Here is a 27,286-nt window from a genome sequence, read left to right as displayed (position 1 = left end):
TTCTGACCTTCTCTTTCCCAGCTGGAGTGGCCAAGCCAGCACAGGTGGCTCTCCAAATGCCAACCGACTGGGGGGGCGTGGCTGGCTTCTGAGTCCTGGAAGGAGCTCTGAGTTCTCATCCTACATCCTCAGCACAGCTTTGAGAAAAATACCCCCCGCCCCCACCACCCTGGGAGGAAACAGACCGGCAACCATGAAAATATCCTGGAGGTGCCGCACGCAGGCAGGTGCAGTCAAACCTTCAGCTGTACCGCTCGTATAGTGTCTAGTGGAGAATGTAATAAGTAGGACTGTGTGAGAGGATGGGCAGGTCTTTAACCTGGGACTTTGGAGAGCTGGAGTCAGCTCCCTGCTGCTTTACAGGCTTTTGTTTCCTTATGGCCAGCACCTCAGTGGTGCCTGACTTCCACTGATATCAATGGACCATGCCTCAGTTCTCCAGCTGTTCAATGGGGGATAACAGTCCACCCCCACCAGCCGGGGGGTGAGCTCAGATTGCAAGGTGCTCAGATACCTTAGGCATTGGGAGCCATATAAGTAGCACAGATAGGTGTAGCCCTGAGTGATTATTGCCATCCTGGCAGCCCAAGGAGCAACAGCCTCAAGCTGCAGTGAGGGAGGTGTAGGTTGGGTATTAGGAAAAACTCTTTCCCCAGGCGGGTGGTGAAGCACTGGGATGCATTGCCTAGAGAGGTGGTGGATTCTCCATCCCTAGAGGTTTTAAAGTCCCAGCTGGACAAACCCCTGGCTGGGATGATTTAGTTGGGGTTGATCCTGCTTGAAGCAGGGGGCTGGACTCCATGACCTCCTGGGGTCCCTTCCAGCCCTAGGATTCTATGATTCTATTATCTCATTCATCAGGGAGATATGGCCCTTCCTTGGGTCGGACCAACAGGATATAAGATTAGGAGAATCAATTTGCAATGCCAGGGGAAAATATCACTCCTATCACAGCTCCCTGGGCGGAGACCTTGCCTCCAGCCGCAGGATACTGAGTTACGAGGGGTGAAGGGATGGTGGGAAACGGAGATGGGCCCAATGCAGATGCACTGTTTGAAAGCATATGAAGTTGGGCTTTTGGTTCAGCCCAGTATAGATTAGGGGCTCATCCCCAGGAGGGCTCAAGTGAGAGGGACCTGCCTGCCAGCATGGAGACGCACAGCCCCAATGGGACCAAAATCCTAATCGATCTATCTCACTTTCTGTGACATTTTACGCTGCGAAAGCTCATCAAGTTTGCTCTCCTTGTCAGTGAGAGAGACCTACACGCACAGCTGCTGTTCCCTTCCAGGTAACAATGATTTACACTCGGTTTGGTAATAAACGAGTGATTTTATTCAGTATAAAAAGTAGGATTTAAGTGGTTGAAAGCGATGACAGCCAGATCAAAGTGAGCTATTAAGATAGATTAAAGCAAAACACCCAAGCTGAGCCTAACACTAGGAGAAATTGTTACAAGTCCTGATTTCTCACCCTAACGCCTTATTTCAGGTAAAATTCTTCTCAGGCCAAATACCAACTGCAGGGTCGATTCCAGCAGCAGGTAGCATGGTCACATAGGGCCAAACGTGGCTTAGGCTTAGAGGAAAAGCAAGACGACTCACCGATCCTTGTTTTAAGCAGGGGGCTGCTATTAAGTTCCTTCAGTACCACTAATGGCTTTCAGTAGACGACCTAGATTAATAAGCAGGTTCACACTTCATATTTCTAATTTCACAGGTGACAAAAAAGAAAGTACTTGCACCCCAAAGGAATGGCCACAGGCAGGGGGTGCCAGGCTCTTGCCCCGTTTTGCAGAGAGCAGGTTTGAGTGATGTCGGGGCCGATTGGATAAAATCTGGGGGCACAGCCTCACTCTCTGTCTCACACTCACAGTCTCTCACTCTCTCACACTCTGTCTCACTCCCACAGTCTCACACTCAGTCTCACACTCACAGTCTCTCACTCTCTCACACTCAGTCTCTCTCACACTGTCTCACACTCACAGTCTCTCACTCTCTCACACTCAGTCTCACTCCCACAGCCTCACTCCCAGTCTCTCACTCTCTCACACTCAGTCTCTGTCTCACACTCAGTCTCACTCCCACAGTCTCACACTCTCTCACACTCAGTCTCACTCCCACAGACTCAGTCTCTCACTCTCACTCAGCCTCACTCTCTCAGTCTCTCACTCACTCACACTCAGTCTCACTCCCACAGCCTCACTCTCTGTCTCACTCTCACAGTTTCTCACTCTCTCACTCTCAGTCTCACACTCACAGGTGCAATTTCCAGGGCTCCCCGGAGCGGGCCCTTTGGAAAGGTAAGAAGTGTGAAATGAACAGGCACATCTCGCCGGTGTGGTTTTCAGTGAGCTCTTTCACCCCTTTTCCGACCCGGCCCGCTCGCCCCTGGCTGGGGCGGAGGCTCTGGGACTAGGGCCCAGGCTGGCCCGGTCTTGGAGCAGTCAGGGTGAACCGGGGGGCCAGGGCGTGCGCACCCCGGGGCTCTCCCTGCCTGTAGCCGGCGGGGGAGGCTCCGGGGCAGGGCGCCCAGCGGGGCCCTGCCCCGGGGCCGAGTTAATGGCTCACGAGGGAGCGTGGCGTCTGCCCGCCCGCTGCACGGGGACCCGGGGCGCTGCGCTCGGGCTTCTGCCGCCCCCGGGACAGAGGCGGCGGGGGGGCCGGTCCCGGTTCGGTGCGTTTGCAGCGAGCCGCGCCCGGCCCGGCTGGGCTCCCTGCGCCTCCTCCCGGGCAGCGGCGAACCCGCCCGTAAGTCACCCCGCGGGGCCGGCGGTGGGGGGGGAGTTTGCGCGGGGGCCGCGGGGTGCGGGGCTCCCCCGAGGGCAGGCGCCGGGCTCGGGCTCCTGGCGCCGGCCGAGCGCGCTCCGACCCGCGGGGGGCAGAGGGACGCGCCTCGCCCCGCTGGGAGGAGCTGCGGGCGGCCGCGCAGAGCGGGTCTCCCCCGGCCGGAGCTGCGCCCCCAGCCGCTCTCCCCGGGCACCCGCGCGGCCCATCTGCAGCGCCCCCGGAGCGTCCCGCCGTGACCGCGGGCACTGGGCGCTCAGGGGTCCGCGCCCGCCGCTCCGATGCGCCCGCCGCGGCCCGGCCCGCTGCCCAGTGGCCGCTCTGCTCCGGCGGGGCGTCGCGGGGAAGTTTGTTCCACGTTTCGTTTTCGGGGGGCTGCTGCGCCTGGATTCGTGTCGCTGCTTGTCGGTGCGTCTCCGCCAGGATACGGCCAGGCCCCCTCCGCCTCCTCGCCCCCCGTCCGAGGTCTGCCTGCGCCAGCTTCAGCTGCAGGGCCCGGAGAGACGGTCGGGGGCGCCCGCCCAGCTGGCGACAGGACGCTGCGTGAGGGGGAAGAGGAAAGGACCCCGGGAAGCTGGAGGAGAAACGGGGGGACTGGAAAGAAGAGACAATCAAACCTCGAGTTCTTCAGTCCTTCCGCGCGGGGAAACGTGCGAGCAACAAAGCAAACTGGGGTGTTAGAGCTTTGAGGGAAGATGCTGTCCTGGGTGGATAATGTGATGCGCCCAACAAGTGCTGCTCCTTGTTACTGGTCCTTGAAATACTCGCTGGAGATGAGAACAAGAAGAGGAGAGGGAGGCCGGCAGATTTCCAAGAAGTACATGGCAGAGATCAACCTTTCAGAGAGGGCCTAGGGCTGTGGGTGCGGGTAAAGTGGTCTTGGCGCCCCAGCAAACCCACTGGTTCTATGTAGCCATCGGCATTAAAATGATTTGCTGTGGGGGTGCTCGCAGTATTCTGCTGCCCTTGCGCCCATCGCTGGCTGGAAAATTTGTCCAGAGCCTTATTTCAGCTTTTGGCTGTTTCCAGGTTAAAGATTCTGTTCCAGGACCTCTCAGGGCTTAATTTGGTCAGTCCCAGGTGGGGCAATGCAGTGGTCCTCCTCTCCAAGCCATTTCTAACCACTTCCTGTGGCCCCTGGAATCTCATGGACTCCTAGAACACTAGAACTGGAAGGAACCTTGGGAGGTCATTGAGACCAGCCCCCTGCACTCATGGCAGAACCGAGCACCATCTAGATCATCCCGGTTCGATAGGTACCCAACCTGTTCTTAAATATCTCCAGCGATGGAGATTCTACAGCCTCCCCAGGCAATTTATTCCCGTGTTTCACCACACTGACAGCCAGGAACTTTTTCCTAATGTCCAACCTAAACCTCCCTTGTTGCAATATGAGCCCACTGCTTCTTGTCCTGTCCTCAGAGGCTAAGGAGAATAATTTTCCCTCTTCCTTGTAACATCCTTTTAGGTGTTTGAAAGCTGCTATCGTGCCCCCTCTCAGCCTTCTCTTTTCCAAACTAAACAAACCCAAATGTTTCAATTTTCTCTCATAAGTCGCATTTTCTAGACCTTTAATCATTTTAGTTGCTCTTCTCTGGACCCTCTCCAATTTGTTCACATCTCTCCTAAAATATGGTGCCTGGAACTGGACAAAATCCTCCAACTGAGGCCTACTCAGAGCAGAGTAGAGTGAAGAATTATTTCTTGTGTCTTGTTCACAACACTCCTATTAATACATCCCAGAATCATGTTTGCTTTTTTTGCAACAGCATCACTCTGTGGACTTCTACTCACCTGGTGGTCCACCATAGCCCCTGGATCCTGTTCCCTAGGGAGTCACTTCCCATTTTGTGTAAAACTGATTGTTCCTCCCTAAGTGGAGTACTTTGCATTTGTCCTTACTGAACTCCCCTGACTGAGGAAAAAGTCTTTTGGGGAGCAATCTGGTGTTTTAATTGGCACAGCAAAGAACTGTTGCATCTTCAGTGCTGAACCTTCCTCCACGGAGCAGTTCAAAGGCAATATTCCTGGGTGGCAAACCCAAGGAAGTCCCCCTCCCCTCTCGGTGATGATTAAAAATAGCTCACCATGGCATTAACCCCTCCAGCACCACAGATGGTTTGCATGTTCAGAACCAGAAATTGACTGGATGTGCGCACATTCTCCAGGACCCTCGTGAACGAAATCGCAGTCATTTCCAATGTGGTTGTCCGCCCATGAGGCATCTAATGGGTTAGTGAACTTTCTATCCGTCTTTATGCATTAGCTAATGGCATTCTAGAGTGTAAAGGCCCATTGGGGTTGCCTCGGGCCTTTATTATTCTACCCGGTCATTATTTGACCATTACAGCCCTCCCTGGGTTATTTAACGGCTAAGCAATGCCTCCTCATGTTCCTTGCCTGTTCTGCAATTCAGACTCAGCCTCTGGCTAAAGTCCTTTCCTCTGGTCTCTGTGTCCTACGTGGTGACGGCGCTCAGTCAATAATAATATTGTCATTAACTATAGTGATTGTTCATAAACTGACCGACAGTTGTCTCTTTCCGTGCCATGAGAAGAAACTCAAAATATAATAAACAAAATACATAGCCATGGTCAACTAAAGCAATTGCCGTGATGTGATTAAAAAACAAATTAAAGGTGGTTCCATCAGCCAGGATTCTGGGTGACGGAACTACAGGCAGCCTGGGAACTGGGAAAAATTTTCCTGCACAAGACAAATTACTATTTGCAAGGAGCCTGTCTGGGAAGAAACTGCTTTTAGCAATGCTAGAATTTTGCAGTCAAGTACACAGAGCAGGTAGCTACTCTGCAAATTCCATCCTATCTCTTAGCTTTGCCTTTCCTAACTGTAGCTAGATTTGTGAGAATTCACTTTTTTAAAACAATTTCAGGAATAATATCAATGTTTATTTTAAGCTTTTTTCATATTTTATAACATTTAAATTTCCAGAGTTGCACAAATTGTGGGTTTTAAGCATTAATATCTCAATACTTTTCACCCAATTTTACAGGAAATGAGGTGCAGGGGTCAGAGAGTAATTATTCAATGACAACAGACATTGAGATTCAAAAAGCTAATATATTAGAAATGTTAAAACACAAATTGCCGGTGTCACCTACCAAATATACAAAATAAATATCCTTTAATCCAACTCTAATTAGGTCTCAAAGCAGTTTCTTACTTTGTCTGTCTGTAAATTTTGATTAGGATCAATGGAAATACTTTTTCATTGCCTTGTGCGTGCGTGTGCAGTGAAATCAATGTTTACTGACATTTACTGATAAAAATCTAATTCTTCCAAACCTAAATCTAGCTGATACGAAGCAAAGCTCCTGTCCACTGGAAAAAAATTACACTTCTGTCTGAAAATATCTCACCTACTGTTGTCACAGCTAGTTTGCATGATCCCAGTCCTCCAGAGAGGAGAAGTAAACATTTTTCTCTCTGTTTGTGCTGGTTGTGTCTAGTCAGTTTCAACCTTTCCTTCTGTTACTTGGTTTCCCCTCCTGTTTGTGTGGCTTTTAAACAGAAACAGAAAAGAATTTAAAAAAAAAATAGGAAAATGTGATTGGAAAGCCACAGAATTTGGGACTAGAAGCAGGTCATGAAATTTACTCAGTTCAAAAAATGAATGCAAAGAAATCTCAAGTTGGTTGTGTCCCTTAAAAGCACAACGTTCCAGTGAACAACTAATGGCAGCAGAGCAAAACGCTATTATTTCTGTGTCAAAGGACTGCATGTAATTGTGCAGTTTACATGTCCAAATTTAAGTTTCTTGGGGTTTTTAAGCATAACGAAACCTACGCTAGTAGAAATGGTGTCATTGTTAGTTCAAAAACAGTTTCAGTGGAAACCCTTGTTTGCTTAGATCCCTTTAACTGGCTGCCACCCAAACACCACAGCCTTCAGCCAGGGCCTGGGTACCAGAAAAGGAAACCAGCCAGCAACACAAGTGAAACTGACCGGAGGGATCATTTGGCCACTTGGAATGGAATGCAAACAAAGAAACAAACTGTGCAAATGGTGAGGGGGGCATTAGGCTCAGATTCGCAGCTGGCACGGCTCCTCCACAGTCAAGGGGTTTACCCCAGCTGCGGAGCTGGCCACTCGATGTGCAGAATTCAGTTTATTTTTGAAGACTCTTCTGTCTCACCAACAGCACAGGTGAGGAAGCGCCTCTGTTAGAAGGGCAAGGTTTTTATCCTGATAATATCCCTATAGTGCTATAATCCCAGTGCTACAGATTCTTATTATAGCATCCTATTGACAGTATCTAGACTAGTGTTAGCTAAAATAAGCCATATTTTCTAACAGCAGCACATGGCTAAAGCAGCTGCTCACCAGTGAGCCCTGTAAGCTGAGCACTTGGGAGGCCACCCAGGTGAGATTCGGGTGCTGCCCAGTTGATAAGCAGAATGATATATTTAAGTTTGAATTTTGTTAATAATCAGTCAGAGCCAGTGTGGAAGCTGCACACTCAGAACCGGGGTAGGTGTCCACCTACACTGCAAAGACAAATTCCGGGCAGAGTTGACTTGTAAGGGGCAGCATCCCACCATGGCAGAACTGAAGGACAAACATGTACAGTATTGCAGTCTATGACCCTGTGTGTGATCATTGCTGAAATATGGGACAAAGGGCAAGCTGCATGGACTTGATATGGCAGGGGAGATATTCAGCACCAGCTAAGGAGCATCCCGCAGAAGAAATTTTGGGGGAATCTCCATAGCTCCTAGTCACTCCCCAGAGATTGCTCTGTCATTATCATCATCATGACAGATCTCCAAGGGAAGTGGGCAGCACGAGCACCATCTGGTCTGCCTGTAGCTCGGTCCTTACGATGGTCTGGGTGAAGACTCAGTTTGTATCCACCGTTGGCAACCTCGCTGCATCACTGTAGCTTTTGGAGGCCATGTGTTTGGTGTCTTTAGCGCCATTACTTGGGAAATGTGCTTCAGAAATTATTGGTCTTCCACCCCAATAACATGCCCGTACTGAGAAAGATGCCAGACCAAACCTGTGCGGATGGTTGAGGATCCATTACAAATATCTTCATTTTTATTTGCATCCTGACACTTCACGTGCATCAGCTGACTGCCCTAGCTGACCTGCCAGAGTCCTGCTTGGCTGGTGATGGAGGTGAGCCTGGGAGATGGCTCAAGGTGGTATCCAGGAGGCTGGTGGAACATAGGGGAAAATATGAGTCAGAGGAATTCTCCTAGGATAGTAGAAGTCTTGCCTCACTTCCAGCTCCAGAATCTCTACGGAGATGTAGAGACACTCTTTGTAAAAGTTCTCTGTACTAGAGACAGCCCAAACCACTGGGCTCCAACTCAGTTTTGAACAAAATTCAACCTTCAGGGGTATTTGCGTGAGGATTGGGCTCAATAGAAAGAGAGGAACCAAAGCTGAAATGGGACTCTAGGTCCAGATTTGGATTCTAAACAGCTCCGGCTGCTGGGGATATTCCCAGCTGCGTCTGTGGTTTGGCCCGCTCTACATAGCACAGGGACATTCACCCACATGAGCCTTATGATGTGAGGAGTGAATCCAACAACCCTGAGGATCATTTTGTTTTTCAGATTAACTTGTTTTATTATAATTGGAATGAAATTTCTTGCTGGTGACACGTTCCTGGAGACCAAGCGCACTGTCCACACAACAGCACCGGCCTGTGCAGCGGCAGGACAACCTTCCCTTCTACATCACTCCACCAGTATGCTTCTGCTGTGGCCTGGAGAGACAATAACCATGAAGTGAGGGTAGTTCAGCCTCTGTGGTCTGCCCCAAGCTTGCCTTCTCTGCTGAAACGACCAATAAAGGGGGATATTATTGCCTGCTGGGTTAGTGAATTCTGCAGCGTAGAAGCCAATCTGAGACCTCCAGGGCATTTCACCTGGCCCCGCTCGGGAGGCTGGTGAGGTCACCGAAGGAGTGGGTCACGTCGCAACTGAAGTGCAAGGCTTCAATGCTCATTTCCGACCCCTGTGCCAGCCAGTCCTCAGTTTCTGCCCCTAGTTCACATCGTTAGTTGCCATCGAAATGTGGGACACAATGAGGCACGAAAGAAGCACGTGAGCCTGAACAGGGTCCTCCTCCACCGAAATCTCCCACCTTCAGAAAGCTCCAGGCTCCCTCTGACCCATGCGCTGAGAAGCGGGATCCAAAACTTCATTCGTCAAAACCCTGCATCTTGCCCGTGGCACAGGCTGGTGTTACTCTTCCCGAGAGGATAATCTAAGTGCAGGAGTCGCTTTGAAGAAGATTGTCCAGTCCGACCATATGCATAACACAGGTCCCAGAATCTCACTCAGTGATTTCCTCCCCATCTCCCGCCCCCATAGCTTCCGAATGAGCTAGAGCCTAAGTTTCAGGAGAACATCCAGTCTTGAGCTGAAGGAAGCTTTACCACAGCCCCAGAAATCTCTTCCAATGGCTAATTACCCTCCACGTAGCAAAATGGTACCCTATTTTCCATTTGAATTTTGCTGACTTTGGCTTCCAGCCGTTGGCCCTGTTCTCCCTTCGCTTAAAGAACCCTGCAGTATGAGCGATCCTACCCCTGAGCAGGTGGTTACAACTCCTGGGTACGTGACGGGTTCCGACTTAGGGTGCTAAGCCAATACCAGGGTGAGCAGGACGTGTTGAGAAGGCAGAAACCAGCAAGGAGAGAGAACCTGGAGAGGGCCAGACAACTGGGAGAATCTCAAGAGAAGTTACACCTACAACATCTCGAGTCTAGTGTGGCTGCCACTCAGTCGACCGGCAGGACCATCCCAACCGGAGCAAAAGAGAGAAACAGAGAAGCCAGGGTGACCTTCGAGAGCTCTAGAGCAGGGGTGAGGGATGTGAACTTTCCTAACGGGGGCGTAGCATGATGGGGGCGTCAGGCTCATCCGGCTCATTAAAAATGCTGAAGTAGGTGACTCTTTCTTCGTCTGTGTGTTCGCAGTCACGTGCCAATCAGCAAAGGTTTTAAATTCTATAGACTTATTTTCTTACATGCACTGAAAGGGTTTTTGGTTTTTTGGGTTTTGTTGTTTTTTTTTTGCCTTATGAACATAAGCAAAATTTCCACCGGTTTGGGTTACATTAGATGGGCCGGGGGAGGGCCCTGCTAATTGCAGGGGCGAAAAGTGGGGCCCAGCCTAAACTGTTCGCTCACCCCTGCTCTAAAGTTCTCCTGATGTGGGGTCGGATTTCAGCCCGTGCGGCAGAGGCCAGTGTCTTACTGCTCAGACTGCTGGGGTTCCCGAGCTCATTCTTACCATGTTCTCCCAGACCTGCCTTCGGGCGCCAGCATTGGGCACTGTCTGCTGTCAGCCTCCTCGCTCCTCGTGCCTGCTGCCAGCACACCGAGAGCGCACCCCTTCGCCAGGGAGCCACGCGCACGGCTGCACGCCTTCCTGTCACCTCCACTTGAGAACCTGGCGTACTACAGAGCTCCTGAATCAAGCAGCGGGGCACCTGCAGCCTCATGCAATTGCATCGCCCTTGAAGAGCAGGGTGGGCATGGGGAAGCAAACTCCCTGTGAGGAAGCAGCCGTACCCAGGTGTTCTTAGTGTGACCTTGTCCGGGTGGTCAGTGTAATCTGGGAAGAAGCTGTAGCTGCACTGTAATGGGAAGTGCCACCCCCTGAGGGCTGAGGTAGCAAATGCAGTAACAGGATCAGACAGCTGGAGGTAATAAGGTGCCTGGTGAGCTCATTAAATGTGCCACCTAGAAAGGTAGGATCTTATGCTCCAGAGCATTACGGCTGCATGAAAGACAGACAGGGTAAAGGCCGGGTGAGTGTTCAAAGCAACACGCCTGCTTAGCCACTGCCGTGGAGAGGAGGTTTTAAGTGGCAGTGAGAATACAGACTGGTTTCGTGTCTCATGCAGGCTGAGAGAGGCTGACGTAGGTCCCAGGAGGAGTGAGAGGGGAGCTGGACAGGGTGATTTACAGTTTGTTGTGTGACAATGTGCTTGGAGCTGTAGTTCCCGAAACAAGACACAAAGCCCTCCCTCGTGAATGTACAGTCCAACTGAACCACAGGCAGTTACAAATGACTCACACGTTGGTGGCAGATGTTGGAAACTGAGGCATTTAGAAGAGATCCATGCTGTTGAACTGACGCTGGAACAAGCACGTGGGTCATTGTGGAACACAGAAGACTTAATGAATGATGCCGAGAAAAACAAATGTGTCTTGGAAATGACTCTGGATGCCGCAGGCCCCGTCACCATGTGTGTGGGACAGCAGCCCCAGTGAGGAGAATGAACTGCTTTGGAAGGTAGGAGCACCTCTAGGTAGCATGAACCATCCATTGGTGGCAATGGAGCTTGAAGAAGATCAAGTAGTCATGGCAAGGCAGGTGTTTGGGAAGTGTCCCAGTTAGGCAGGGTGCTCTTCAGGCAAATATAGGGCTGGTCCTTAACTTCCAGTCTCAACTTTCTTCTGAGAGAAAAACAGGGTTTTTACAAAACAAATATTCACAGAAAATGTCTGTGGCCCTCAAAACATTTTCATTTTTTGCCAGAAAATGAAAAACCCCACAAAATGAACCATTTTTGGAGTTTGGGCCAAATTTTTTTTTTTTTTTTTTTTTGCCTGAAAATGTTTCAAGTGTTTCAAAAATTTCCACAGGGAAAAACTGCCGTTTTTCCAAGCGGCTCCCTGAGCAAAGGCATGCTGGGACCTGGTTGCATGAAGATGGGAGGTAGAGCAGACTGAAGAAGACATAAGACTCAAAGGTGCATCCAACCCAGTGTCCTGTTTTCTGACAGGGGCCAAGGCCAGGTGCCCCCGAGGGAATGAACAGAACTGCAAATCATCAAGTGATCCCTCCCCTGTTGCCCACTTCCGGCTTCTGGCAAAGACCATGTATTCCGTCTGCAAAAGGGGCACGATTCCAGCTTTATCCGGCGAGGCTCGAATTCTGTGAGTGCTGGACTCTGATTCATGAGGACAAAGACTTTCCAGTGATGTACAGAGGAAGCAAAGAGATGCCACTGAATGTCCACCACGGTGAATGGGGCTTCATCTGGCAGACACCGGCTGTGACACCTTCCGGGGTGGAGGATATTTTTGATGACTGTAATTGTCTGACTGTCTTGAGCACAGATTTGGCTGCTTGAAACACGGTGCACAGCCATGGAGAGCTGGAATTGTAAGGCAGCACAGAAGTGGAGAGGCTTAGAGATATGCCTTGGTCATTGGGATCCATGGACAGAGCTCACTAGAGATAAGCTAATGAACAAAAATTGCAATAGGAATGGTGTGACCATTCGGTGACTCAAAGAAAAGGGGGATGACCCAGTGAAGGAGACTGGGGGGGCAGGGCGGGAATTCTAGGCATCTTTTCAATGAGCTTTGGGAACCAGCTGGAGGGAAGAGGACACAGCAACCCATAGATTCCAACTGAGAGTGAAGGGTAAGGCCGGGTGGAAACTGGTTCGAAGTTTCTGGGGTCCCAGAACAGCTGGCATCACACAGATGTGAATTCCCAGCTGGAGGTTCTCCAGGGATCACTTAAACATACAAACCCATTTTAAACCCCAGTTTCCTCAGGAATGTGCTTTTGGGGCATGCAGAACCAGGGACAAAATCTTACTAGGTAACCGTTCCGCCGCGCCATCCCACGTTTTCCTCTCTTACTCACAACTATTGGCATTTTCTTATGGCAAATGACCCTTGCCATGTCCACAATTAACGTTTAAAAGCTTGAATTGTGCACCCACGGCTACGAAAACAGCAGGGACACAACATTTGCTAATAGCCGACATCGGCCCCGCGGTGAAAACACACACCGCAGGGAAAATGGTTCATATTGATCAGCATTTTTAAGAGCTTGGGGAAAAAACCTCCCCCTTCGCGCTCTCTTTTCCTGTTCTTCTGTTTCTGTCTCAGTCAAGCTGAGATGCAAAGGAAGGTGAGTAACCTGGAAAAGCAACAGAGGGCAACTGAGGCAGAGTCATTACAGGGCACACCTTCCCTGCTGGCCCGCAGAACCTCCATCACAGGGGGGAATCGGCAGCTTGTAGCATGGGACGTGCTTTATTGCTCCTTTGATTTAGATAGTAATTTAGACTGCAGGCTGCTTGGGGAGACGTCCGTGCATTTGTCTCTGGTGCCTGTTGTGTGAAGAATACACATGGAGGCTGCCCACTTGTAGCCTCCAACAGGCAGACTCGGACCTGGGACCTCTAGAGCTTAGTGAAGGAATCTATCGTTTGAGCTAAAAGCCAGCTGGCTCTCGGGTAAGACTGTAAAGCAGCCTCATTCTTTCTTTCTGTAAGGTGCCACTCCGTGGGCCAGTAACCCACGCCCATAGGCGTGTGGGTTACATATGGCGAGCACAGCGCTGGGCAGGAACAATTTGGGATGTTGCAGTAATAAGGTAACAGAATAATTATTCCCGTTGCAAAAAATGAGTTGCTGGCAGGGCTGGAAATCCAGGAGATCTGAACTGAAATCCTGCACCCGAACTAGGAGGCAACGTTCCCTCCCCTGTGGAAAATGTTGAGTGCTCCCCAGCCAGTCGCTCTTCTCTAATCACGTCTCGCAGTGGGAGACTCCCAGCCCGGCCTGGCCAGTAGACTCGGGCTGGAACCCTTATTTTGCTTACGAGCTTTTGCTGAGGGACCTTGTCAAAGGCTCTCTGGAAGTCTAAGCATGCTCTGTCCCCTGGATCCCCCTGTCCACGTGCTTGGTGACCCCTCAAGGAATTCTGTGCTATTCCCTCTCTCTCTCTCCCTTCCTGTTGTGCCTCCTCCTGCTGACCTGGCCCATGTCCCTCTTCTCTCCTCCCAACTCCCAGTACTTCTGGAGGCTGCCCCTGGTGGAGGGTGCAGGGATACTGCAATTCCCAGGCACAGGTGCATAGTCCCTGCTGTGTTCCTGCCCCCCGGGCACGTCCCCATAACGCCTTGCCTGGCAGCCCAGTGGAAGTAATGTGTTGTGGCAGGTAGAGAAATTCAGCAGACCAAGAAGATCTGCTAGTGCAAGAACTGCTTGGAAACCAGGAGCACAAACACCTGTCCCTGTTCTCCATGGGCCTGATCCACAGCACATCCAGATCCGTGGACTTCATCTCTCCATCTGGGCATTTTCCTCCGTCTCTTGTTCACACGCTCCATTGCTCACTTCCTCCCTCAGTCTCTTTTCTCAGTATTCCAGCCTTTTGTTCTCCCTGCTGCTCTGAGAAGGGGAAAGGGGCAGCTTGAAAGCCCTTGTCTCTCTCCCGTGTCAAACCAGCGAGCTGCGCCCATCAGCAGGCGGCCCTCCCAGGATGGAGGGGAGAAGGGCACTCGCCGGCCAGCACGGGAGGAGGAACCAAGTGCGCAGAAATGGAACAACACGTTCCAGTCTCCCAGCAAATAGTTCTGCTGCTGCCTCTGGCGTGTAAACAGCAAATGTTTGTGCAACTGACCTGTGAACGCTCTGTGCGTTCCGGCTGGGCTGTCACCCCCCGCTCTCCGCTCCACCAGCGCTCAGGGCAGCTTTTCTTGCCCTGAAAGAGGACAAAGCAGAACTCAAGCTTTTTGGTGGGGGAAACATGACTTGACCTGCCTGTGTTAGCACGTGGGCTTGAGTCCGCTCTCCATGACATCTGTGTAAATCAGGAATAATGTCTTCGAGCAGGGGAGCTACAATACTGGGCTAAGGGGAGGGGACTCAGGCCCATGCTGTGTCCATGCAGGGCTAGATTTCCAAAGGAATGTACGGGAATTAAGTGCTCAAGTTCCTTAGGGATTGGGAGCCCAAAATCTCTGATGCTCGAAAATCCCAGCGATATGGAGTGCGTGTGCAGATAAATCTAGCATTCTTCAGGGGCATTCCTCTGAGACTATCTCTCTCTCTCTCACATACGCAAGGCGAGACTCAGTACTTAACATTGCTGTAACAGAGCAGCATCAGGCTTTGGTTTCTAACTATGACTGATAAAGTAGCAATTTATAGTCAACAAATGACAATGTGCTGACTATGTACAACTCAGGGAGTCACAAGAATCCTGAGATCATCTCAGAGCCACAGTCCTAGAGCCGTCAATGCAGCTTGGGTGTATGTAATTTTTTCTGTGTTTTTTCGGACATGCAAGGACCAGACATTTGCACGTGCAATCTGATGCCAAAATTAGCTGACTGCTTCAATGCCATTGTGAAAATGCTTGGGGCTTTGCACATGCAAACTCCTGGAAGCAAACCTCTCCTCTCTCTCAGTAATCTAGGGGTGATTTTGACTTTGTCTGTAGCCAAATAATTTAACGTTTTTAATATTCCACATTAATGCTATTAACTGTCCTGCAAAATGTGCTTGGTATGTTTTCCGCCACCTGCAAATGTTGCTGTGTCCCTCAGGGTTCCAAGCACACCCAGAGGTGTGTTATGTCTCAGGCACCCAAGGGCTTCACAAGCATTCCTGCTTCTAAGCCAGCAGCATGAGCCCCCTTTGACTTACCCCAGAGTCTCAGGAACAGCCCCTGGCTTTTCAGACAGCTGTGTCATTGCGTACGCCTTCCCTGTGGAAACTGGGGCTTTCTCTGCTATGGCTCCATCAATTCCCATTGCTCATCCCCGCCCCCAGAGCCCCAGTCCTCTGGGCCATCGCAGCTGGTGGCCGTGAAAATGACAGTCATGTGCCAGAAGGAGTCAGTGTGGTCTCGTGAAGCCAGCAGGGCACGAGGAGGGACAGGCTGCAGGTGAAGCGTGGCTGGGGGTGACGGGGGATAAGGCACCTGTCAGCTCAGTGACTTCTGTCGGTCTTTGCTACTGATGCCCTGCACCACCTTGCACAAGCTACCGCCGCTCTGCAGGCTCGGTTTCCCCACGTTGAATGGGAGCGGTGGTACTCCCTGGCGTTAAGTGCCTGGCAATCCAGGGTGGGAGGGGCTGGGAGCAGACCCAGTATTTCCCGGCATGGGGCACACACCAGTGTTGAAACTTCCCTGCAAAGGTGTTATGTGGGTGAGCAGCAATTGTTAATGCTACTGATTTGTCAAAACGAGCCAACTTTCCACGTCCTCAGCACTGGGGGAAAGCAATACATGGTGACGAAGCCAGAGTCCCCCTCCCGGGGCCCTGCAAGGGCTGATTGTCCACTGACACAGGCGCGCACCCGGCACTGGCTGTAGAGCTGGCCGCCAGGGCTCCCCGCACCGCTTGCAGCTCCTTAACAGAAGGGCCTGTGTGCCACAGCTTGACCTGTGTGCTATGGCGTGGGCAGGGAGATGCCGAGCAGACACGTCCAGTCTGTTCTGGTGTGGCTGTGGTCTGAAGAGGTGGGGCTGTCCCACAAAAGCTCAGCGCCTGATAAATTATTTTGTTAGTCTTTAAATGCTACTGGACCGCTTTTGTGGTTTGCTAGTATATAGACTAGCACAGCTCCCTCTCTGTTACCCTTCGCCAGGGCAGGCACAAGGCCGCTGTGGAGGGGGCTGGTTTCCTTCTGCAAACCCTTTCCTATTCCCCCTGGAGGGCTTCTCAACGTCCAGCCGGCAGGCGCTGAGCAGCTTGCATCTCCTAATGGCTCCGGCTGCTCGCATCCCTGGCAACCTGGAGAAGCTGCTTCCAAGATCCCGGCTCCTCCTCCTCCTCCAGGGGCAGTTTGCTCCCATTGGCAGAGCTGATTGCGGCAGCCTGCACAGGCCTCCCAGAGTTCATGCCAAATAGACTCCAAGTGCCTGCCAGATCCCACAGGCTGTGGCTGCGGGTAGGAAGGCAGCTGGTCCTGCTGGGAGGGATCTGCCTCCCTCTGCACAACCGGGGGGGTCAAATCTGCCTTCAGATCTGCCTGGGCACCTCCCGTTCCTGTCAGGAGCAGCCTCCCCTGTGTGCATCCCAGGGCAGGATCGGGCCCCGAGGAGCTAAGCGGGAGCGTTCACGAGGAGTCCTTGTTTTCGTGTCTCCCCGTTGCAGAAGAAAGGCCCTTCCCCAGGGTGGCAGCCAGGCCTTTCTTTTTCTAACCGAAGACAAAACAGTGCATCGACTCCTGGCGGGGAGGCAGAGGGGACTGGACGGCTCCCGGGCTGGCAATGAGACACAGGGAGACCCTGCCTCCTGGCGCTTATGGTTGCATAAGTGGGGGGCTGCAGGAGCTAAGCCCTCTGAAAAGCAGCCCTCTTTAAGGAACGACATCTCCAGTCACCCTGGCAAATTTAGGCCCTGGTTTCAACTGGGCAGCCAGGCTGAGCCAGCAGGGCGTGGATGCTGCCCCCAGGCTGAGGACTGTTTGGTATCCATGAGATGAGGTAGTGCCTTTAATCCAGCTCTTGGCGAATGCAGACCACATTCTGCCTCTCTGTGGCTTTGTCCCCGCTCTCTGAAGTGGGTGTAGTGGTCACAAGGGGTGTGTGCGGACAGCTACCTAACTGCTGGGCAGGTACTTGGGCAGACCAGTAGGTATCAAGGATACGTAAATCTAAGAACATAAGAACGGCCAGACTGGGTGAGTCCAAAGGTCCATCCAGCCCAGTGTCCTGTCTGCTGACAGCGGCCAGTGCCAGGTGCCCCAGAGGGAGTGAACAGAACAGGAAATCATCCGCCCTGGCTAATAGCCATTGATGGACCTACCCTCCATGAATTTATCTCGCTCTTTCTTGTTAACGTCCTGATCTTCGCAACATCCTCTGGCGAGGAGTTCCACAGGTTGCCTGAGCGCTGCATGGAGAAATGTTTCCTTTGTTAGTTTAAAGCCTGGTCCCTATTAATTTCATTTGGTGACCCCTAGTTCTCACGTTATGTGAACAAGCAAATAACTTCTCCTTAGTCACTTTCTCCACACTAGTAGATCTGCTGATGTTTGAAAAGAGAGACTTTTCCCAGAGCTGCTCTAAGGGATCTATTTTCTGGTGGGAATGGGGGCCGAGCATACCGCACAAAACCCCAGCAATGGGGAGGCTGGGCAGACCAGAGGTGGTGGACGGAATGTCCACCCTGGCCCTGGAGTTTGCAGAGCCCTGGGGGAATACGAAGTTCTGATGGACTTTCACAAAACTGTGTGTTTGTTTTTATATCTTGTTCTCTGCCAGCTTCCAAGCTGATCAGATGCCAAAGGCACTGGCCGAGAATCTGGCTGCAGAGGAAGGCAGGGCAGCTCTAAGCGGCTCACTGCGTGCTTGACCTCAATAGCCCAACCAGAGGGAAAGCCACTGGGGTTTGCACCAAAAAGCTGCAGAAAATCGAGGACCGGGGGGAGAGAGGACCGTGACTTCCCGCGGGGGTGTCGGTCAAGTGTGCAATTGCAAGCAGGGAATTGGACCTTAGGGAGCACATTTTCCAAACTGGCCTGTACACTTCCCCCGGTCCATAGTGCTTTGGCCCATGTCCAGCTGCATTGTGCGGGTGGTCTGGTCACTAATCCCAGACTTGACAGAGGAGTGCAAAATCAGAGAGGGGTGGAGAGAGTGACTCGGGAAGAGTTATAGGCCCCTTTGTGGAACCCAAGAGCTGGGGCGGGGGGTACCCAGGCCGTAGGTTTAAACCAAACAAAAGGAAGCACCTCTCACAGCGCACAGTCAGGCTGCGAAACTCATTGCCCGGGGGTGTCGTGGAGGCCAAAAGCTTAAAAAAAGAGCGAGATAAGGTCATGGAAGACATAGCTATTAGTCAAAATGATCAGGAATGCAACGCCAGGCCCTGGTGGTCCTTAAACCCCTGGTGCCCTGATGCTGGGACTGGACTGTTCCTTTTCTCTGACGCATCTGGCGCTGCCAGAGACAGGACCCTGGGCTAGATGCACCATTGGCCTGATCTAAGAGGGCCGATCCTATGGTACAACGCGTGTGGAGCTGTGCTTCGGTAGAGGCCGGTGGTACATGTGCTGTTTGCTGGCGCTGCTTGAGATTGCTTTACATTTTTGAACCAAGCTTTCGAGGGTTTCCAGCACTCAGAGCTTGTGTCTGTGTTTTGTCGCTCTGAAGCTTCCCAAGTCCCCTTGTGTTGTTGCACCAGTGTGTGTTGTGGTACAGCAACGAGCAAAGTGCTACTGATCTCTATGAAGCTCAACCAAATAGTTCTCATGTTGAGTTTACTTGCGATGCTGAGCAAGCAGCATGAAGGCGACTCGGCCAAGCCCAGTCTCCGTTGACTTGCATGGGGCTGCCCCCCAGGTGAGCGTGAGCCAGTGTGTTTTGCGGTATGCCCCCCGCGTCACACTGGAGTCCGCCACCGCACCCCCTGCTGCAGTGCACCTCAGAGGCTGGGCGCGGGCGTGGCCTGCCACGCACTGAGTCCAACCCCAAGCCCTCCAGCGCAGAGCGTCTCATTTGGACAGAGCGTGGCTATAAAGCGGCTCTGACCTTTGCTGTGTTGTGCTCTTTCAGGCCGTGCAACGGTTCCAGGCCGTGACCGCTAGTGTCTGAGCCCAGCCCTACAGGGTGCTGCCCCCGCGGCCATGTCGAAGGACGAAGCGAGCTGCAAGCTGACGTCAGTCTACAAGCATAAGGAACGCAAGCCTAAGAAGCCCCACTACATCCCGCGGCCATGGGGGAAGCCGTACAACTACAAGTGCTTCCAGTGCCCTTTCACGTGCATGGAGAAGTCCCACCTGTATAACCACATGAAGTACAGCCTGTGCAAGAACTCACTCTCTCTGCTCATCGAGTCCGACTGGCCCTACAAGAAAGGGAACCTGCTGCACCCCGAGCTCCGCCTCCTGCATGCCACCGAGGCTTCCCGGCTCCGCGGGAGAAGAGATGAGCAAGAGGCCTGTGATTCCTCGGCCGCGGTGGGCGGCACGGCTAATCCCAAGCAGGCCGCGGAGGGGGAGGGCGAAGGCGACAAGGCGGCGGTGGCGGCTACTGAAGCCCTGCCTGCGGAAGGGACGGCCGCCGAAGCCAGCCAGTTCCAGGAGGAGGATGAAGACGTGGCCGGGCTGCTGAGGGAGATGGACGCAGGAGAGAAGAAGGAGAAAGCCAAGGAGATGGGCTGCCCTGGTGACCCGGCTGAGCCAGACTCTCTGCTCGTTGGGCTCAAGAGCAAGAGGGACAAGCCCTGCAGAGAGGCTGAGCCTGATTTCATCATCACGGATGTTTTCTCCCTGAAGAACCACGCGGTGAAGGGCCAGGAAATGGCGCCTCCGGAATTCAGCGCCAAGCCAAAGCCTTGCAAGGGGCCAAGAAAATGCCTGGGGAGCGGCGGGATCCTCATGGAGCAGTGGAAGCTGGTCGCCAATGGGCCAAGAAGGGGCACCGCTGAAGTCTCCTCCCCATGTACCGAGGGCAGCATCATCCCCTGCTACCCCCCGCCCACCTACAGCGACTACCACGAAGCACAGGGCCTCAACCTCTCCTTGCTGGGCATCAACTACCCACTGAACCCCAGCCTCTTCTCCTACCTCAGCCCCACCGTGGCCAGCAGCACCACACCACATCCTCACCTGGCCCAGCTGCCCTTCCTGGCCTCCACCGCCCAGCTGATGCACCCCCACTCTGCCCACTTCCAGCCCCTGCAGGGCCCAGAGCGGTCGGCCTTCCTCCCCCGCTTCTATTACCCCCTGCTCTTTGAAAACGCCTTCAGCTCGGCAGAAAGCAAGGCGGTGGTGGGCAAGGCAGAGGCTCAGGCACCAGCGGGATCAGCCGCGCCCACTCCTACCCAAGCCAAAACCCCTAGCGAGCCACCGAAGGCCGGGCTGCTGAAGGTACCGGTGCTGAAGGCCAGTCTTCCATGGGCGAAAGGGCTCAGGAGGGAGCCATCTCCTGACCTCAGCCAGAAGGCAGCGCAGCTCCAGGGGGAAGAAGAAAAATGGCTGGCCCAGGAACAGGAAAGCAACTCGGCCTTGAGAGTAAGCAGCCTCCACCAAAAGCCAGCGTCCGACGTCGACTGGAAGCTGGTGGGGCTAAAGGACGGGGCCCTTCTCCCCAGCAGCATCAGGAAGGCAGAGTTACCAGTGCACCCCTGCGTGGAGAACGCCGCCTCCTCTGTCAGCTCCTTGAAGAGGAAGTTCAGCGGAAGTGGACCAGAGGCCCTGGCATCGGAAGCGCCGGTGCCTGGGAAATTAAGCTACCAAACCAGGTAGGACGCTGTCAGTTTCCTTAGCCGGATGTCCCTAAACGACTGAGGAAGGTGTAGGCAGGGTAGCACTTATCCCCTCTGTCCTTTTGCAGTCACTTGCCGCTTCCAGCCCAGTCCTACAGGGACAAAGCAGCTCTCCATCAGGACGCAGGCAACTCACCTGCCACGGGGGGTCCCTCCGCAGCATCCGTGGGTTTCTGCGACTTGTACGGGCCCTTTGTCCCTGCTGGACCCTGGACCCTGCAGCTGTGGTTAGGACATTAGCAACGCCTGCTGTTCTTCCTGTCTCCTCAGAGCCTAAGGGGATGAATCGCCAGGCTCTCGCACAGCCTTCATTCAGTCCTACTGCAGGCAAATTCCTGTGGACTTTGCCTGAGTACCTGTGTCAACGCTTAGCGAAGGCTTCGGCCTTTGGCTCCGGGGGCTTGCCTTGTCAGGACAGAGGCACCGGGGGGCTGGCTGAACTGAGCACACGTCTAAGACTGCCTGGTTTGACATGGGTCTAGGGCCTGGTCTTCCAGAATGCCAAGCACTCGGAACACCCACCTGCGGCTGTGGCTGCACTGCAGAAAACCAGGCCCTCGGTGTGTGGTCACCAAGTCATGTTGCCACCAAGTCATGTTGCCACCACGTGCCTCGGTTTCCCCACCTGCAACATGGAGCTAATGATTAGGGTGTGTACACTGCAGCATTACTGACCCCAAGCAATCAAAAGTCAGGCCCAGCGATGTCAGAAGACTGACTGTAAAACTCCTGCGAATCCGTAAGAGTCAGTCTCTGCTCTTTTCAGCTGCCTCCTGCTTTTGGGGCATTTAAGGGTCCCATCTTCCACTGTGTATCAGAGAACCAGAAACTTACTTTCTTTTTCCAGTGGGTGCTGAAATCCTGCTCTAACCATGTGGCTGCAGGAGCTGGGTGCCTGAAGGGTAGGGAGCAGAACTACCTCAAAACTCGCCATAGAATCATGCGATCTGGCAACCTGGAAAGGGGTCGACAGACCAGTGCTAAGTATCAGTGTGTGCCCTCCAGCCAAACACCCCCTCCCATTTTTCTCCCTACAACCACACTTCACAAGGAGCTCTGCACACGGCCTACACAAGCCGGTCACTGACATGAGTCTGACAACAGGTCAGGCAGTGAAGCCAAGCTAACAATGAATCCAGGGACGTGTTTTAAGCTTATCACAAATTCAGGGGATTTAGACCCCAAATCTCCTCACCTTGTATAACAAGCACATCCGTCAGCTAGGTCTCACGCACACTTCCGGCACCCTGCTGGCAGTAACCATTTCATTACAAATGGCTTCCCGAGGGGAAGACAGCCCAATTTGACCTTGACCAGCTCACAGAGACCTAGATCCTTAAAGTTACTTAGGTGGAAGTTAGGAGCCTAAATACCTTAGAGGTCTGAGCCCCAGTTTCCCATCTCTCCTGTGGGGATGATAGCACTGCCTCCCCAGGTGTTGTGAGGAGAAGTCACCAACTATCGAGCGCCGGTGAGGTAGATGGTAATGGGGCCAGAGATATATTGTGGACAGACACGTTTGGAAGTGTTCTGAGGAAAACAACCATCAGGAGCAAGTGAGGAGCACGAGCCGCATTTCCTTTGTCCCTTTGCCCTGCAAGAAGCAGTGCTCAATCCTGGCGAGCATCTCCTGGGCCCATTCAGGCAACCCGGCCTGGTGAGGTGGCCAAGGTCATGGTCTCCCAGGGCATCTGGGAGCAGTACTATAGTTTGAGGCCAGAAGGGAACAACAGATTGTCTAGTCTGTCCTCCTGCCTATCATAGACCAACAAGCACCACCACACCCAACAACCAGATGTGGACCAAAATATTCCAGCCTATAGGAAACTCAAGCACAGGCCAAGAGAACAGGAGAGGCAGAGGGGCACCCCTGCTCGAGACGGCTGCAATCACTAATGTTTTCTGAACTGCCAGTCGGTCAATGTTAGAAGCCCCCTGTCCTGTCCTGTCCCATGGGGCATGCCTTGCAGACGGGCTATTCACCGGGGGCGGGGGGGTGGAGGGTCGGTTATTTTCCTTGTCTTGTGGATAGATTATTCTCCATCCCTCTTGTCTTTCTCCCCATTCCCTGCTCAGTCTTCTCCTAAGTCCACCAGCGTGAAGAGGGCCTGTGCCGATCTGCATCTGGGGCATGGAATGGCTAGAAGTCTGCATCATAGGATGGGCCATTTTAATATTGACCCTAGTATACATGGGACATGCCTTCCTCTAGCTGGCCCCAGAGTCAGGGGTCATCCCATGGTCTGGCCGCCCAGCTGCAGAAATTGATCGCTGGAGCTGCCCCTTTGGATGCCTGAGAGGCCACAGGCCCCACCGGTAGCAGGAATGGAAATTTTGAGCTCTCAGTAAAGCGATGTCACCTGAAACTCCCACTGGTGTCACTTGTGGGTTGTGAATTGTGGGTGCTCAGCACCACTCAAAATTGGTCCCCAGGTGTCTCAGGTTGGGCACCAGAAGACGGAGGCCCACAGAATGAGCGGGCGCTTCTGGAAATGCTGGCCTAAATGATGAGCCCAAGGCCAAGCAGCTAGTCAGTGGTAGAGCAATGGGCTTAAATTGATTTAAATGGGCTTCCTTGTCCAATTATTATTTCTGGTTTTGTCTCCTTTCCCTTTCTCTCCAGTGGTTTGAGAGCCACCCCCACGCAGCCCCCCAACTCCCTGGAGCACTGGCACATGGAATTTCATGCCAGCAGGCCTGAAGACCCGGAGAAGACCGGTGGCTCTGATGTTCTGTCCCCTCTGATTACTGCTTCTGATCAGCCTCTGTGTAAGCAGAACAAAGTACGTGGTACTTTCGCCAGTACAACAGACCCAGAGGCCACAACCATGCTGATTGGGGACCTGTCAAAAACCCTGGAGGAGTACCAGGAGGTGGAGAAGAAACTCTCTGACTTGGCAAAGGAAGACACCCCTGGGCAGAAGCAGCTGAGGGAACAGCTGATCAAAATCCAAAGGGAGCTCTACCACATCCACCAGGCACTGGAGAAAGCCACTAAGCCCCATGAAGGCCCTCTGGACCTTTCAGTGAAACGGCCCCCAGGAGGCCTGGAGAAGGCCCAGCCGGCCAAGAAAGAACCCTGCAAGGCCAGCCTAGGAGACAAGAGACTCCGGTGCAAAGACCAAGGGGCCACCAGCAGGTGCTGGGCCGCTGGCGAAGCTGTGGATGGGGATGGGATCCCCAGCTGCCTTCTGGAGGCTGAGAACAAAACCATCGACCTGCTAATCAAGATGAGCCGGTCGGAGAACCTCCTGGCGTCATCCTCTGAGGCCCACCTGGGCGCCGTGATCAAAGCCGAGCTGCTGCCCCTCGGCATGCCCCTGGAGCTCCGTCACGTCATAGAGCCCTACTACAGCCGCCCCACCAAGTGCGAAGCAGACTCCAGCGTGCTGCTCTGCACAGATGGGCGAGCCAGCGCCGCCCAAGGCGCTCAGGTCCCGGGGACCGAGGACAGGCCGCTGAGCTGCCGGGCCATGCAACGCTCCCGGTCCTGTGGCCTGCCCAGTGAGACAGACACCGTGTGTCTCCACAGCCCGGACCCGTGATCTTGCTGGGCTCCAGGCCTCTATCACAACCTCTTCTCCCCAGCCCAGCCCCTCACTCCAGACAAAGCTTCGCCACTGCCTGACTGCGAGGCCACTCAGTGCTTTGCGCTAACTGCCCGTGACAGGTTCCATAAGGTGTAAAAACCAGTCCCCTCTTCATCGCCCTCCCAGGGCTTGTGGGCTTCACACATCCTGCCGCCCCCTCCCTCCTTCCCTCCCTGCTTTCCAGGAGCTCTGCTGAGCCTGATAGGGCAATGAACTGTGACCGTCACCTCTGAGAAAGCCCAGGCCAGGGACAGACAGCTGCTGGGGGGTCGCTGTGGGGAACAGACCCCCAGATTAACCTCCCTTCACGCTGGATTGCTCCACAGAATAAATACGAGAGCAGCCGTGGGTTCAGCTGTGACTGGTCTGAAGGACAGACCCTCACGCTGGGGCATCCTCCGCGCTGCGGAAGGTGCTCCACCGGGCTATCGGGACACTCCTGCTCAGGCATCTGGTGAGCAGTGGGGAGATGGTCTTGTCCAGCAGCTTGGTCCCTTTCCCTTGTCCCATATAAATACTCCTCCCTGCTCTGGACCCCGATATGAAGGAATTTCACAGGCAAGGCCCCAGATCCCCTGCATGCCATCCAGAATTCCCTCTACTTTCTGCCGTCCACGTATGGAACAAATATTATATGCACCGAGAGTCGTGTGGCTGTGCACCGCCCGTCCAAACACACGCAGCCGGCTGTGGGCGCTCTGCGAGTCGGCCGGGTGGCCCCGAATGTCTCCTGGGTGGCTGCCCAAGTGCTCGGCTTGCAAAGGACACTGATGCCATCTCCCTGGGGAAGCAGCCACTCCCACGAGCTTCATTTGGCTCATTAAAAAAGTTCCCGCTCTCTGTGACGGACACGAACCCCCATGAGAAGAGGGGTGGGACCTCTGGTGATGTGAGCAGGGCCGGGGGCTGTCTGAGGTGGCTCCTTTGCTCAGAATGCTTTGAAAGAGACTTTGACTCTCAAGGCCTCCTGGAGACTCCAGCTAGCTGGCTGGCTGGCCCCTGCTGCCCTGAGCTGATCATCTGGGAGGCGCTCTCAGCTTCAGTCAGAGGCTCCTGTGGATGGGGGGGCCTCCAGCAGCCTGGCCAATAGGCCAGCAGAACCCCTGGGACTGTCAGTAGTGGGTAAGAGGCCCTCTGCTTTGGATCTTCACCTTCACCCCTGGTCTCCTCCAAGTTGGGTGTGAGGAGTCCAGCAACGCTCATTTCCAGAGCCTCCCACTTCCAGCTCCACGGCTGACATTCCCCATTCCTCAGTGGTAGTGAAGGGAGAATGGGCTCAACATGGGCCCTCAGCTCACCACCCCAGAGGGAGATCCATTCTGGGTCAGGGGCCCTGGGATATCTGCCCCCTGCCTCCCAGGCTCTGGAGAGAAAAAAACACCCTCGCTGAGGTCTCGGGGCCTCCTGCAGAGCAGTGGCCACCCGCTGAAGCCAGCGCTGCCCACGGAGCGATTTCCAAAGGCAGGGGCTGTCCACAACCTCTCCCATCTGTACAGCCATCCCACCCACGACAGAGGCTTGGACCAGAAACTTGTTGCTCTGTCTAGCTGTTGCCTGGATCTTTTGACAGGGGAGGCAGAAGATGGCGGACAAAGGTCAAAGGGGAGAACCTCCTCCCAGGAAGGAGCCTGGTGCTTGGCGAAGGGGCAGGGCGTGGGGAGAGCACTGCTGCCCGGGGGAAGAAGGACCCGGGTGGGCTGTCAGCTGGAAGCGTTGCTGCTACTGACAGAGTACGCGGACGCAGAGCATCCACTGCGCTGTCCTGCCTGGCTGGTGGCCGTGACACCTGGTGTGTGGGGGGGAACCAGGACCTTGTTTGGGGGGATGCCGGTGAACGCCAGGCCCTAAGGATGTTTCGAGCCCACGGGGACGCCCATGGGCTACTGAGTTGTCAGATGCTGCTTGTTGGAAGCCCCCTGTCCTGGTGGGTGTCAGTCAACGGCGCCACCCACAGCCGGACAGGGCGACCTCTCCAGCCCACAGCAGCCCTCTCGTGCTGGAGGCCAGCGGAGGCAGATGCTACAGACCAGCCGTCCTCGACCGTGCTGAGCCGGCTGTGGGTAACCGGCCACCGTGCGACGCAGCTCGAGCTAACGTCATGCCGGAGCACGCCCCACTCATGACAGCAGCGCAAAGCCCACAGCCAACACAGGAGTCAGGCCGCGGCTCCGACACAGACTGGGTGGTTTCCGTGCCACACCACAACTTTTGCATGCTGGAATGTCTTGACACATTTGCCGCTCAGTCTTCTGCCCTGCGGATGCAGTGGGAGACAGCTGGACACACGCCACGGGCCAGGCTACCCCCAGATCACTCCCTCCTCAGGCTCATGCTGGACCCGGCCTCCTGGGCGACTTCAGCACTCCTGGACTTGTAGGGCTCCTGGCTGGGACCCAGTGAGGAGTGGGGCACAGAGCGGTCAGAGGAAAGGGATGGGCTGGGAGCTTCTCTAGGTTCCAAAATGGGGCTCTTTGTCAGAGGATCTGCCCCCGTTGATTTCAAGGGAGGCAGGAGCAGGCCCCCCCCAAGTCAGCCGCAGAGCTGGGATCGGAACTCCGGAATCCCCGGCTCGTGTTCAGACCACTACACCACGCTGCCTTTGGTGGCCTCTCTCCTGTAGCTGACATACGGTATGAAAATAGGTCCCTCCTTGTACCCCAGCTCCCCACCCCAGGGCTCCCCTTCGGCAGGGTTGGACGGCGTGCTTTGGCTTCCGCCAGGCACGCCGCAGGGAACGCTCCGTACGGGGTAGGGTATTTCTTGCTGCCGATGACAGGTGCTGCTGGAGGAGTGACTGGCACGGGTACCAGGTGTGGAGGGTGGAGACTAGTCACATGTTATTTATTGTTCACGGTTTTCAGAATGTAAAAGTATTAAAATTATCTTCCA

General features: G+C 53.9%; 1 protein-coding gene across 2 annotated transcripts in view; it reads left to right on the top strand.

The window, feature by feature from the left end:
* Window positions 1-27,286, top strand: part of PRR35 (proline rich 35) — a 78,095-nt gene extending 50,809 nt beyond the window's left edge. The window contains exons 1-3 of one of the 2 annotated variants that reach the window (XM_075010870.1): window positions 2,693-2,750; window positions 19,094-20,783; window positions 23,431-27,286. In XM_075010870.1, the coding sequence (XP_074866971.1) occupies window positions 19,165-20,783; window positions 23,431-24,352 (2,541 nt within the window). In that variant the 5' untranslated portion in view covers window positions 2,693-2,750; window positions 19,094-19,164 and the 3' untranslated portion in view covers window positions 24,353-27,286. Of the gene's footprint in view, window positions 1-2,692; window positions 2,751-19,093; window positions 20,784-23,430 lie in introns of those variants that run through there. The other variant, XM_075010871.1, reaches the window with a different exon arrangement.

This window comes from Carettochelys insculpta, chromosome 16 (genome assembly GCF_033958435.1).
Source record: "Carettochelys insculpta isolate YL-2023 chromosome 16, ASM3395843v1, whole genome shotgun sequence".
In the NCBI taxonomy this organism is placed as follows: Eukaryota; Metazoa; Chordata; order Testudines; family Carettochelyidae; genus Carettochelys; species Carettochelys insculpta.
Note: the sequence above shows the minus strand (reverse complement) of the source record. Positions and strands in the feature narration are given on the sequence as shown.